This window comes from Bacillus rossius, chromosome 2 (genome assembly GCF_032445375.1).
Source record: "Bacillus rossius redtenbacheri isolate Brsri chromosome 2, Brsri_v3, whole genome shotgun sequence".
Classification (NCBI taxonomy): domain Eukaryota; kingdom Metazoa; phylum Arthropoda; class Insecta; order Phasmatodea; family Bacillidae; genus Bacillus; species Bacillus rossius.
In genome coordinates, this window is record NC_086331.1 from 38,717,514 (window position 1) to 38,730,768 (window position 13,255).

General features: G+C 41.0%; 1 protein-coding gene across 2 annotated transcripts in view; it reads left to right on the plus strand.

The window, feature by feature from the left end:
• The window catches only part of LOC134529251 (uncharacterized), a 1,084,551-nt gene that overhangs the window by 69,969 nt on the left and 1,001,327 nt on the right, over nucleotides 1–13,255 (plus strand). For both annotated transcript variants that reach the window (XM_063363151.1, XM_063363152.1), the window contains exon 2: nucleotides 2,007–2,124. In XM_063363151.1, the coding sequence (XP_063219221.1) occupies nucleotides 2,007–2,124 (118 nt within the window). The remainder of the gene's footprint in view (nucleotides 1–2,006; nucleotides 2,125–13,255) is intronic.

Genomic DNA, 13,255 nt, shown 5'->3' on the forward strand with positions numbered 1-13,255 from the left:
TGGAGCACGCCCGTGGCTTGTCGTTACTATTAGAGAATGCAATTGCACGTCCCGCAGACGGGAAAACTGACAACATTCACTCCTACCGCCTACTCGCAGTGTGCATTTCAGAATCGAGCCTCTGATAACACTCTCGTAATGGCGTCGTCTTTGTTGAAAATAAAAAAAATTAGGTTCCTGTTCCAACATTGTCGTTCCTTCAAAAAAACTCACCTGAAAGAAAATTTTGGGCAAAAACGTGCTTAAAGGAAAGGAAGAAATTGTATCATATGATATGGTTGAAGCAATTCAACACGGATGATTTCCGGATTTTTTTTTACGAACGAATGAACAGAATGATTTATGGGAATGTTAGCAATGGTAAAACCGTTTATAAAAACGTAATACCGTCTTGCGAGAAAACAAACAACTAATCGGAACTGAAGCCCGACTGCGCTACACACTATCCGATCTAGGAAAGTGGAGGGTATCTCTCCTAAATCGGCTACTCGGATGAGGAAAACCGTTCGACCTTCCTAAATCGGACTCAAAATGGTTTTGACGCCAAACATTAGTGCTCCTCGAATCCGCACAGACCGCTATGGCGCATCGCCGCCTCGCCCCGAGCGTGTGCGACGTGAACGCACCTGGGTGCAGGGTGGTGCAACGCCTCGAACGTAAGCTGCCCTGCCTAATCGACTGTCGCCCACGCGAAAGTCGACCAAGGGGGTACTGTTAGGTGACCTGATTACCTGGACTTTGAAATTAACATTCAGCACTCTAAAAAACAATATTAATTAAGTAATGACTATGCTTAAATATTAATTGTAATTCTGGACTTTAGCGCGATCAGGCGGCGTGCATGGCCCGGGATTACTTTTGCACACGACACGTTTTCGCGGGAGCGAGGCTGGGGAGTCGTGCGGACGTCACAGCCATCGCCAGTTAATCACCGCCCTCCAAGGAGACTAGTCGCGAGTCGCCCGCGGAGCTTCTCGACCTCCGCCCTTGCCATCTCTCTCGGAATTGCGTGAGTTTTCAGCACATCAGAAACGTGTCCTGTAGAGCGCGGCTCCCAGTAAGCGGGTCATGCACGACGCAGCGCATGTATAGCGTGCCTGACAATAAACCACTTTGAATCGAGCCCTGCGTATTTGTTACAACGCCCTTAGCGTCCCTGGTGGCTAAAACAGCCGGGGGTAACTCTGACGGAACGACCCTTACTGCCTGCCGGCCACGTGGCGACGTCACGCCCTGAGTCAAGAGTCTCGGCTACGCACTAGCACGTAGCTATTATTGCTAGTTGGCGCCCAGAAGCAACTCCACACCCTCAACATCACCTTGGCAGAAGGCAGAAGGCGTCAGTTTGTTAGGACGATAATCCTTCACATTACACAATTTGCCATTATCCTACATTGAGGACATCGGCTGGGGTTGGACTAGGTGTGAAGGGGCCTCAAGCCAGCACTGACTGGTCATTGTTGTCCATGCTTAAGACGAGAAGCGCCAATGGTTATCATGTCAGAGTGGAGAATGTAAAACTCCGAAATGAGCAGAGGTGAGAAAATGTTTTCAACCGCTTGTGTTTTTCAGCTTCACTCGGAATTGTTTTTGATAACACTACATTACAGTGTAGCCAGAACAATGTTTTTTTTTTCTGTCAGAATCGTACCACTGTAGTAAGTATTTGAAAGCTATTAAATGTATGCCGGTAACTATAATATATTTTTTAAAAGAAGGTTATGTAATATGGAAAGTAATCCTGACTCTATTATGTTGCCGTTACCATATACCTACTTATAACAATATTTGGAAATAATATCAAACCACCAAATAACTGTCAATATATTAACAGACTTTATGGATTTTGGGTACCAAATTTTGCTTCCTACAACCCTGCGTTTCAACAGTGTTTCTTATCATTGTCTGATATTCTTGAGATACGAACTGCCAGTGCTTGAGTGGTGAATGTTAAACTTTAAAACGATCAAACCTGAAATATCTTGTGCATTGCTTATGTGTTCCAGCTTCACTCGGAATATCGAAGCACGTACAGGTGGCACGAGTACACTGGTCCCAGGCATGAAGTGGTTCGGAGACCGCCTCAAGGCACTCAGGCGGGTGAAGCTGCCACTGCTGCCACGGGTAACTACCGCACTTCCAAAGATCAAACAGTTTCCATCAGTATGTGTGTGCCTGATGACGGGAGCAGATGTCAGTTCACGAAACGTTACAACTGTTTTGTCTTAGGAAGACTACCGTATATTTCTGTGCTTACGTCGTTGCAGAATAACTGATTAGTTTCATTGTTGTGTTTACCTGTGCATAGCTGTTTTTTTTTTGTTGTCCAGATTATCTGTTTAGTATGATCGTTGGTTTTGTCTGGTTGTGACTGCGTTGTCCAAAGATACTGATGGTTTATATTCATTAGTAGTATAGTTTGGCCGGTCCGAGATCAGGGTTCAGGGTGTGGAGCCGGAGCCGTTGTCCGCCATCTTGGATTGTGACGTCACGGAGGCCATTTTTGACCCAAAATTCCTCAAAATTCCTCAAAAATGACTCAAAATGACTCAAAAATTCCCGTTTTAAGAAACAATTTCCCGTTTTCGAAGGAAAAATTCCCGTTTCGAGGGAAAATTTCCCGTTTTATTCCATAAAAAATCCCAGCGGCTGAAAATTCCTAAAACTGGCTTAAGCATCCTTAACTCAAGCCTCAGTTAAGCCATTTCTAGGAATAAGGATACCATGACCTTTGACCTTGAAACCGACCGCCATATAGGATCCGCCATCTTGGATCCGCCATCTTATATGACATCATTATGTTCTAGAACATTCCGGCGATGTGTTATCCACCATATTGGATGATGACATCACCGTTGCAATTTCCGTTACGGCCGCCATCTTTAAATATATCATCCGAGTTTAATGAAAAAAAAATTTAAAATTTATAAAATAATTAAATTAATAAAATTTTAATAAATTATTTATTAAAAAAACAAACTTTTACGACACAGAGCTCAGAGTCCTCGGTTCGAACCTGGTGAGGGCAAAAAAATTAAAAAATGGCGACCGATCCTTCCCTCGTGGTGGCTGCAGGCAGACTGACTCCCACCACTTTTTTTTTCAAAGTATATATAACGTCATCTAACATGACGCCATGTCCGCCTTCTTGTCTTTGATACTGGAACATCATTATTGTATCGACGGCGAGAGTGCACTGATGCCATGTTAGTTTGATTCTTATCCGCTAGAGTACAGTAATCATTCATTACTGTGATACCCGCCATCTTGAAATTTGGCCGCCATCTTGAAAATCCGTAATTATTTAGCTAGGAATTCGGGAAAGGTTCCAAAATTCATTAAATAAATCACTCATTAATTTACATATTTATTCGATAGATTCCTGTCCTTGGTTCGATTCCCGATCGATGCAATAATATTTACTTTTATGAAAAAATAATAATTTCAATAAACCACGTTCAACATTCGTAAAGAGACTTTAAATCCTCTACTACCATCATCCTATCAGACATCAAGACCACCATAATGGAAATTTGTATTTATCGAACAATAAATTTATAAAAGTATTAAATTCATATAAAATCAAACAATAATTTACCTATTAAATAGTTACTTGGTTCGATCCCTGGCCGATACAAAAAAATTAAATAAAACATCAATTTAACATAATAGTAACAGGTTGGAGGAATTAAACACCACAGTTCTTTTACAAACATAATATTTATAACATAATTTCTATTCTACTACAGGATCATTTGCGAAAGCCAGCAATCTTATAATCATTTAGTTCCGCAGCGGTGTGAAATGACTAATTCTTAGCTCCAATCGGTTTATACTAGACAGAGTCCAGCCAGAATCTTTACAGATATAGTCCACCTCTTCTTGACAGAGTTTCCGGATACCGTGTTTAACAGTTTGCTTCACATCGTTAGAACTGTATATTACTGCAGCCGATGTCTTGAATGCACACTTCTTCACTTTGTCATCGAACGGATATGGCTTTCCATATATACAGTCCAACCACATGTTATATTATAAAGGTCCGTTTGTTGCTACATCATCGATAAGCTGATTGATTATCTTCTGTCTGATATCGTCAAGAAAATTACAAATGTCTTTCGACTCACAGAACGTATTTAGATAATAGTAGTCTTTCAACGTTCCACGAAATGCAGACTGCGCCAAGTAGAAGCCATTATCGTTCACTTGTAATGCTCTGAACACAGTCTTAGGTTTAGTTCCATGTTCAGACGTCATAACAATCGGTTGCTAGGCATCTGTTTTTTTGGTTGTACGCTTTCGTGTCTCCAATCTAAAGCGAGGAGTCGAAATGTCGGCAGGTAGTTCAGCAGTAGGAGCACAGACTCCACCTTTACATTTTTTCGCATGATGTCGCAAACTGTCAATTCGAGTAAACAATTTAAGGCACTCATCACAGAGAAACTTCATGCGAGAAGGATTCTTCGTGCATTTGCTCCGCTCATGTCTTCGTGCATCATGGGAAAATGCGAACGACGTATCGCAGTAGCTGCAAGGATACTGTGGTGATGAAGACGATCCTTTCAGACCTGATCCAGATACAGGCGTTGCAACAGAAGTACCATTTCCTGGCATACTCTTATGCACATCGATGCATCGTTGTTGCGCCGAAACCTTTACTTTCTGCCGCACAGCAGGACCTTTGCATGCCTTCATGTGCGTTTTCATATTATCTTTTCTGGCAAACTGCTTATGACATTTCTCACAAACAAACATTTTACGATATAGGTTCTTGGCACATTCGCTCCTCTCGTGTCGCCGAGCATTGCTGTTGTTTGAGAAAATCTTGTCGCAGTAACAGCACCGATGTTCGCTATTTGTCAAATCAGCATCCATTGAAGTCTTCATCGATGTCGTTTCGTCGATCGTCGTGGTTTCCTGCACATCCAGCCCTGTAGTCATTAAGCTATCTTCTGCTGGTGGTATCACATCTGTTGAAATCTCCTCTAGTGTTGACGTCGTCGTCGTCGTTGCCAACGGGATCTGCTCCACCATTGTCGTCGCTGACGTCAAGGTTCCCGTAGACGATGGTACAAAGTCCATCGAGTTCGACGTTAAAGACGGTAAAGATGCCATCCAGTTCTCAAGAACAGGTAATTACGCGACTTATGCAGCAGATGAAATAATCTAGGTGATCCTTACACCGTCGACGACAGTAACAATCTGAGCGACCTGCTGTCTAGGACTCGCTTATATACATGCACCGGATGGAATAATACACAAGTCAAATCAAGAACAATTTACTATAATACTAGAGTCAAAACAACATTAAAAATAGAAACACCATCAACAAAAAGGAAGCACATTTGGAAGCACCATCAACAAAAAAGGAAGCACATTTGGAAGCACCATCAAAAAAGGAAAAACAATAGGAAGCACCGACAACGAAAAGATAGCACCACCATCGAAAAGGCAGCACATTCGGAAGCACCGTCATCGAAAAAGCAGCACATTTGGAAGCACCGACAACGAAAAGGCAGCACATTTGGAAGCACCGAAAACGAAAAGGCAGCACATTTGGAAGCACCGACAACAAAAAGGCAGCACATTTGGAAGCACCAACAACGAAAAGGCAGCACATTTGGAAGCACCGTCAACGAAAAGACAGCACATTTGGAAGCACCGACAACGAAAAGGCAGCACATTTGGAAGCACCGACAACGAAAAGGCGGCACATTTGGAAGCACCGACAACGAAAAGGCAGCACATTTGGAAGCACCGACAACGAAAAGGCAGCACATTTAGAAGCACCGGCTACGAAAAGACAGCACATTTGGAAGCACCGACAACGAAAAGGCAGCACATTTGGAAGCACCGACAACGAAAAGGCAGCACATTTGGAAGCTCCAACAACAAAAAAAAGGCAAAAAGGAAGCACATGTTACGGGATCTAAGTCTTAGTTAGAAATCAGAATACAAGAAATAAAAAACATTAAATTCCTATAATTTAAATTATTCATTTTATTTCTTTACATAATACAAATGCAAGTAAAACAAACCATTATTGTATGTAGCCAGCTTTCCGTAGTTCCATGGATCTACGAAGCTTCTAGAACATAAGTTTACGAGACTGCGAGAATACAGGACTACAAGTCGACACGAGTACTTGACTACTTCTTAGCTCCAACAGCTTCAAATGGCTCCAACAGCTCCAAAAGGCTCCAAATGCTCCAAACGGCTTCCAAATGGCTCCAACAGCTCCAACAGACTCCAAATGCTCCAAATGGCTCCAACAGCTCCAACAGCTCCAAATGGCACCAACAGCTCCAAATGGCTCCAAATGCTCCAAACGGCCTCCAAATGGCTCCAACAGCTCCAACAGCCTCCAAATGCTTAACACAGCTCCAAATGACTCCAAATGCTCCAAACGGCCTCTAAATGCTTGACAGCTCCAAATGCTCCAAATGGCTCCAACAGCTCCAAATGGCTCCAACAGCTCCAACAGCTCCAAATGCTCCAATAGCCTCCAAATGCTCCAACAGCCTCCAAATGCTTAACACAGCTCCAAATGCTTCAAACGGCTCCAATTATCGCATCTGTCTTCGTCGGCATTTTCTCTTTTGCTCCCACTGCTCCAACAGCATTATGTTATATGATTCCATAGATACTTTGTTACGTAGCTACAGGTCTACGAGGTTCCAATGCATCATGTTTACGAAGTTTCCAGAACACAAGGTTACGAGACTGCGAGGCTACAGGACTACGAAGCTTCCAGGACACGAGGCTACATGGCTACGAGACTACATGACTCTAACTGATTACAATAGCACCACTCAGTGGTGAGAGTTAGGTTATCTAATGCAAAGCAAATTGATGCAAGTAGTTCTGGCTGTCATCAACAGATGTAGCCACGTGTTGCTTGCAGGTAAATATTAATTAGTTATTTTATGTGGGATGCGGGATGCTTACTAACGATCGCAAAAGAAGGAGGGCTTCGCTAGACACCAAGGAGAACGAAGTTCGTCTTACATGTTAATGCTTCGCTGATGTCTCATGGCATATTATTTGACTGAGTAATGGTTGTTTATTTCTTCAATTCCACCTGGTAAAATTATTGCAAGTGTCAATTTATTAGCAGAAATTCACTAATTAAATGTAACTCTGAATAAAATGACATGACTCATTAAGTAAATATCCTTCATGCAGAGATCGATTTCACACAAATAATCAGCTGCACTCGGAGAAAATCATTAGATGTCTAGCCAGGAATAACCAGAAGCACTTGGAGAAAACCATCAAATTATTAACAAGAATAATCATGAGCAAACATAATAACAAGAATAATCGGGAGCACACGGAGAAAACCACCACATGTTTTCTTTAATATCATAAAATTACAGGGAAAAAAATATTCAATAAATAATAAAAAATTTAAAATGTAAAAAATACAAAAATACATAAACAGATTCTGCTAGCTTGTGAACTTCTCATTGTTGAGCAAAGTTAGAGTTCTAGTACAAGCCAGAATTTTATGTATTTTTGTATTTTTTACATTTTAAATTTTTTATTATTTATTAAATATTTTTTTCCCTGTAATTTTATGATATCAAAGAAAACGTGTGGTGGTTTTCTCCGTGTGCTCCCGATTATTCTTGTTATTATGTTTGCTCATGAATATTCTTTTCAATATGTGTATGGTTTTCTCCGTGTGCTCCCAATTATTCTTGTCATTACGTTTTCTCCATGTGCTCCTGATTATTCTTGTTAATAATTTGATGGTTTTCTCCAAGTGCTTCTGGTTATTCCTGGCTAGACATCTAATGATTTTCTCCGAGTGCTGCTGATTATTTGTGTGAAATCGATCTCTGCATGAAGGATATTTACTTAATGAGTCATGTCATTTTATTCAGAGTTACATTTAATTAGTGAATTTCTGCTAATAAATTGACACTTGTAATAATTTTACCAGGTGGAATTAAAGAAATAAACAACCATTACTCAGTCAAATAATATGCCATGAGACATCAGCGAAGCATCAGCGAAGCATTAAGACGAACTTCCTTCTCCTTGGTGTCTAGCGAAGCACTCCTTTTGCGATCGTTAGTGAGCATCCCGCATCCCACATAAAATAACTAATTAATATTTACCTGCAAGCAACACATGGCTACATCTGTTGATGACAGCCAGAACTACTTGCATCAATTTGCTTTGCATTAGATAACCTAACTCTCACCACTGAGTGGTGCTATTGTAATCAGTTAGAGTCATGTAGTCTCGTAGCCATGTAGCCTCGTGTCCTGGAAGCTTCGTAGTCCTGTAGCCTCGCAGTCTCGTAACCTTGTGTTCTGGAAGCTTCGTAAACATGATGCATTGGAACCTCGTAGACCTGTAGCTACGTAACAAAGTATCCATGGAATCATATAACATAATGCTGTTGGAGCAGTGGGAGCAAAAGAGAAAATGCCGACGAAGACAGATGCGATAATTAGAGCCTTTTGAAGCATTTGGAGCTGTGTTAAGCATTTGGAGGCTGTTGGAGCATTTTGAGCTGTTGGAGCTGTTGGGGCCATTTGGAGCAGTTAGAGCATTTGGAGCCTTTTGAAGCATTTGGAGCCTTTTGGAGCTGTTGGAGCCATTTGGAGCATTTGGAGCTGTCAATCATTTGGAGGCCGTTTGGAGCATTTGGAGTCATTTGGAGCTGTGTTAAGCATTTGGAGGCTGTTGGAGCTGTTGTAGCCATTTGGAGCTGTTGGAGCTGTTGGAGCTATTTGGAGCATTTGGAGGCCGTTTGGAGCATTTGGAGTCTTTTGGAGCTGTGTTAAGCATTTGGAGGCTGTTGGAGCTGTTGAAGCCATTTAGAGGTCGTTTGGAGTATTTGGAGCCATTTGGAGCTGTTGGTGCCATTTGGAGCTGTTGGAGATGTTGGAGCCATTTGGAGCATTTGGAGCTGCTGGAGACATTTGGAGCTGTCAAGCATTGGGGGCCGTTTGGAGCATTTGGAGTCATTTGGAGCTGTGTTAAGCATTTGGAGGCTGTTGGAGCTGTTGGAGCCATTTGGAGGCCGTTTGGAGCATTTGGAGCCATTTGGAGCTGTTGGAGCCATTTAGAGCTGTTGGAGCTAAGAAGTAGTCAAGTACTCGTCTCGACGGTGCTTCCAAATGTGCTTCCTTTTTTGTTGATGGTGCTTCCAAATGTGCTTCCTTTTTGTTGATGGTGTTTCTATTTTTAATGTTGTTTTGACTCTAGTATTATAGTAAATTGTTCTTGATTTGACTTGTGTATTATTCCATCCGGTGCATGTATATAAGCGAGTCCTAGACAGCAGGTCGCTCAGTTTGTTACTGTCGTCGACGGTGTAAGGATCACCTAGATTATTTCATCTGCTGCATAAGTCGCGTAGTTACCTGTTCTTGAGAACTCGATGGCATCTTTACCGACTTTAACGTCGAACTCGATGGACTTTGTACCATCGTCTACGGGAACTTTGACGTCAGCGACGACAATGGTGGAGCAGATCCCGTTGGCAACGTCGACGACGACGTCAACATTGGAGGAGATTTCAACAGATGTGATACCGCCAGCAGAAGATAGCTTAATGACTACAGGGCTGGATGTACAGGAAACCACGACGATCGACGATACGACCTCGATGGAGACTTCAATGGATCCTGATTTGACAACTTGCGAACATCGGTGCTGTTACTGCGACAAGATTTTCTCAAACAACAGCAATGCTCGGCGACACGAGAGGAGCGAAAGTGCCAAGAACCTATATCGTAAAATGTTTGTTTGCGAGAAATGTCATAAGCAGTTTGCCAAAAAGATAATATGAAAACGCACATGAAGGCATGCAAAGGTCCTGCTGTGCGGCATAAAGTAAAGGTTTCGGCGCAACAACGATGCATCGATGTGCATAAAAGTATGCCTGGAAATGGTACTACTGTTGCAACGCCTGTATCTGCATCAGGTCTGAAAGGATCGTCTTCATCACCACAGTATCTTTGCAGCTACTGTGATACGTCGTTCGCATTTTCCCATGATGCACGAAGACATGAGCGGAGCAAATGCACGAAGAATCCTTCTCGCATGAAGTTTCGCTGTGATGAGTGCCTTAAATGGTTTACTCGAATTGACAGTTTGCGACATCATGCGAAAAAATGTAAAGGTGGAGTCTGTGCTCCTACTGCTGAACTACCTGCCGACATTTCGACTCCTCGCTTTAGATTGAAGACACGAAAGCGTACAACCAAAAAAAAAAACAGATGCCCAGCAACCGATTGTTATGACGTCTGAATATGGAACTAAACCTAAGACTGTGTTCGGAGCATTACAAGTGAACGATAATGGCTTCTACTTGGCGAAGTCTGCATTTCGTGGAACGTTGAAAGACTACTATTATCTTAATACGTTCGGTGAGTCGAAAGACATTTGTAATTTTCGTGACGATATCAGACAGAAAATAATCAATCAGCTTACTGATGATGTAGCAACAAACGGACCTTTGAAACATAACTTGTGGTTGGACTGTATATATGGAAAGCCATGTCCGTTCGATGACAAAGTGAAGAAGTGTGCATTCAAGAAATCGGCTGCAGCAAAATTTACAGTTCTAACGATGTGAAGCAAACTGTTAAACACGGTATCCGGAAACTCTGTCAAGAAGAAGTGGACTATGTCTCTAAAAATGTTCTGGCTGGACTCTGTCTAGTATAAACCGATTGGAGCTAAGAATTAGTCATTTCACACCGCTGCGGAACTAAATGATTATAAGATTGCTGGCTTTCGCAAATGAACCTGTAGTAGAATAGAAATTATGTTATAAATATTATGTTTGTAAAAGAACTGTGGTGTTTAATTCCTCGAACCTGTTACTATTATGTTAAATTGATGTTATATTTAATTTTTTGTATCGGCCAGGGATCGAACCAAGTAACTATTCAATAGGTAAATTATTGTTTGATTTTATATGAATTTAATACTTTTATAAATTTATTGTTCGATAAATACAAATTTCCTTATGGTGGTCTTGATGTCTGATAGGATGATGGTAGTAGAGGATTTAAATTCTCTTTACGAATGTTGAACGTGGTTTATTGAAATTATTATTTTTTCATAAAATTAAACATTATTGCATCGATCGGGTATCGAACCAAGGACAGGAATCTATCGAATAAATATGTAAATTAATGAGTGATTAATTTAATGAATTTTGGAACCTTTCCCGAATTCCTAGCTAAATAATTACGGATTTTGAAGATGGCGGCCAAATTTCAAGATGGCGGGTGTCACAGTAATAAATGATTACTGCACTCTAGCGGATTATAATTAAACTAACATGGCGTCAGCGCACTCTCACCGACGATACAATGATGATGTTCCAGTATCAAAGACAAGATGGCGGACATGGTGTCATGCTAGATGACGTTATATATACTTTGAAAAAAAAAAGTGGTGGAAGTCAGTCTGCCTGCAGCCACCACGAGGGAAGGATCGGTCACCATTTTTTAATTTTTTTGCCCTCACCAGGTTCGAACCGAGGACTCCGAGCTCCGTGTCGTAAAAGTTTGTTTTTTTATAAATAATTTATTAAAATTTTAATAATTTAATTTTTTTATAAATTTTAAAATTTTTTACATTAAACTCGGATGATATATTTCAAGATGGCGGCCATAACGGAAATTGCAACGGTGACGTCATCATCCAATATGGTGGATAACACATCACCGGAATGTTCGAGAACACAATGACGTCATCCAAGATGGCGGATCCAAGATGGCGGATCCTATATGGCGGTCGGTTTCAAAGTCAAAGGTGATGGTATCCTTATTCCTAGAAATGGCTTAACTGAGGCTTGAGTTAAGGATGCTTAAGCCATTTTAGGAATTTTCAGCCGCTGGGATTTTTTATGGAATAAAACGGGAAATTTTCCCTCGAAACGGGAATTTTTCCCTTGAAAACGGGAAATTTTTTTCTTAAAATGGAATTTTTGAGTCATTTTGAGTCATTTTTGAGGAATTTTGAGGAATTTTGGGTCAAAAATTGCCGCCGTGACGTCACAATCCAAGATGGCGGACACCGGCTCCGGCTCCACACCCTGAACCCTGATCTCGGACCGGCTAAACTATACTACTTTCATTATTTTTTTTTTGAAACTGTCTCGTCATTGTCAGACCTCTTTATTCGTTTGTGCTGTAACATTCTTAAGAATTATGTCTTCTACGGGATTTTCTGCATCAGCTGATTTTGCTTGTTTTTTGTGTGACCAGAAATAACGTGTACCCATAAAAATGTTTTAAAATGAACTTCCCCATTGCAAAAATCGTTCAAAGAAAGTTTTCAAGGTCTCGTGTCTTGAGGTTACACAGATTCCAAGGTCAAGCTATCAGCCAGTGGCAGCATGCTCCAAATCGATTCTAGAGCCAGTGATATTGGCCCAATAATGAGCTAAGGATTAACCGTCTAATCGTTACACTAAAACACTATCGGGATGTACGTGATCTTCACTCGCATTAACTAAAGTTCAGAGCAACTTTTACCTATGGTTTATAAAATTTTTAAACTGCGGCCACAACGTCGAAGAAATGTTTGGTGGGCATGTTTGTAGTCAGTAAAATAGTTTGTGACACGGTGGCAAAAACTTCGATGTGGTTTCCACGAGATAGCAGCTCATGAATTCGCTGCCTCGAATCTGTTAGGTTTTATAACGACTGGAAAACACGTATGCTGAAAGCTATTACGAAACGAAATAGTCTTTAATAAGAATATGTTTGGTTAAAGAATGCTTATTTAATGTGGGAAGTAATTTTTCCGACGAGATAAAACCTTTTTAAGTCAAACTTTTTTGCTGACGGGGCTACAATTTTCGAGCGTTAAGGAAATTCCGATCGTTTGAGGGAAATAGTTAGGTAGGTTATGGGAGAACAGATAGAGGAGGATAGTGAGTCAGCGGCGACGCCACTCAAACGCATGTTCTAGCGGTCAATTGGGAAAACGGCAAAAAAAATGGTGGGATAGGTATGTAGCGTAGCATGCTATATGCTAGTTGTAACGGCTGGAAGGGAGATGGCGGGGAAGAGCTAGAAATGACTCAGCAGTGATGCTACGGAATTTTCGTAACGCTGCTTGTGTTTGTCAACTCTCAGTTTTCGTAACAGTTAACGATTGACGCTACCATATTTATTTTAATTTATTTAAAGTATCTACAACATATTTATAGGTATGGAAAGGATTTATTGATTTGTGAAATTAAATTTACAAGTATAAATTATTTTTATGT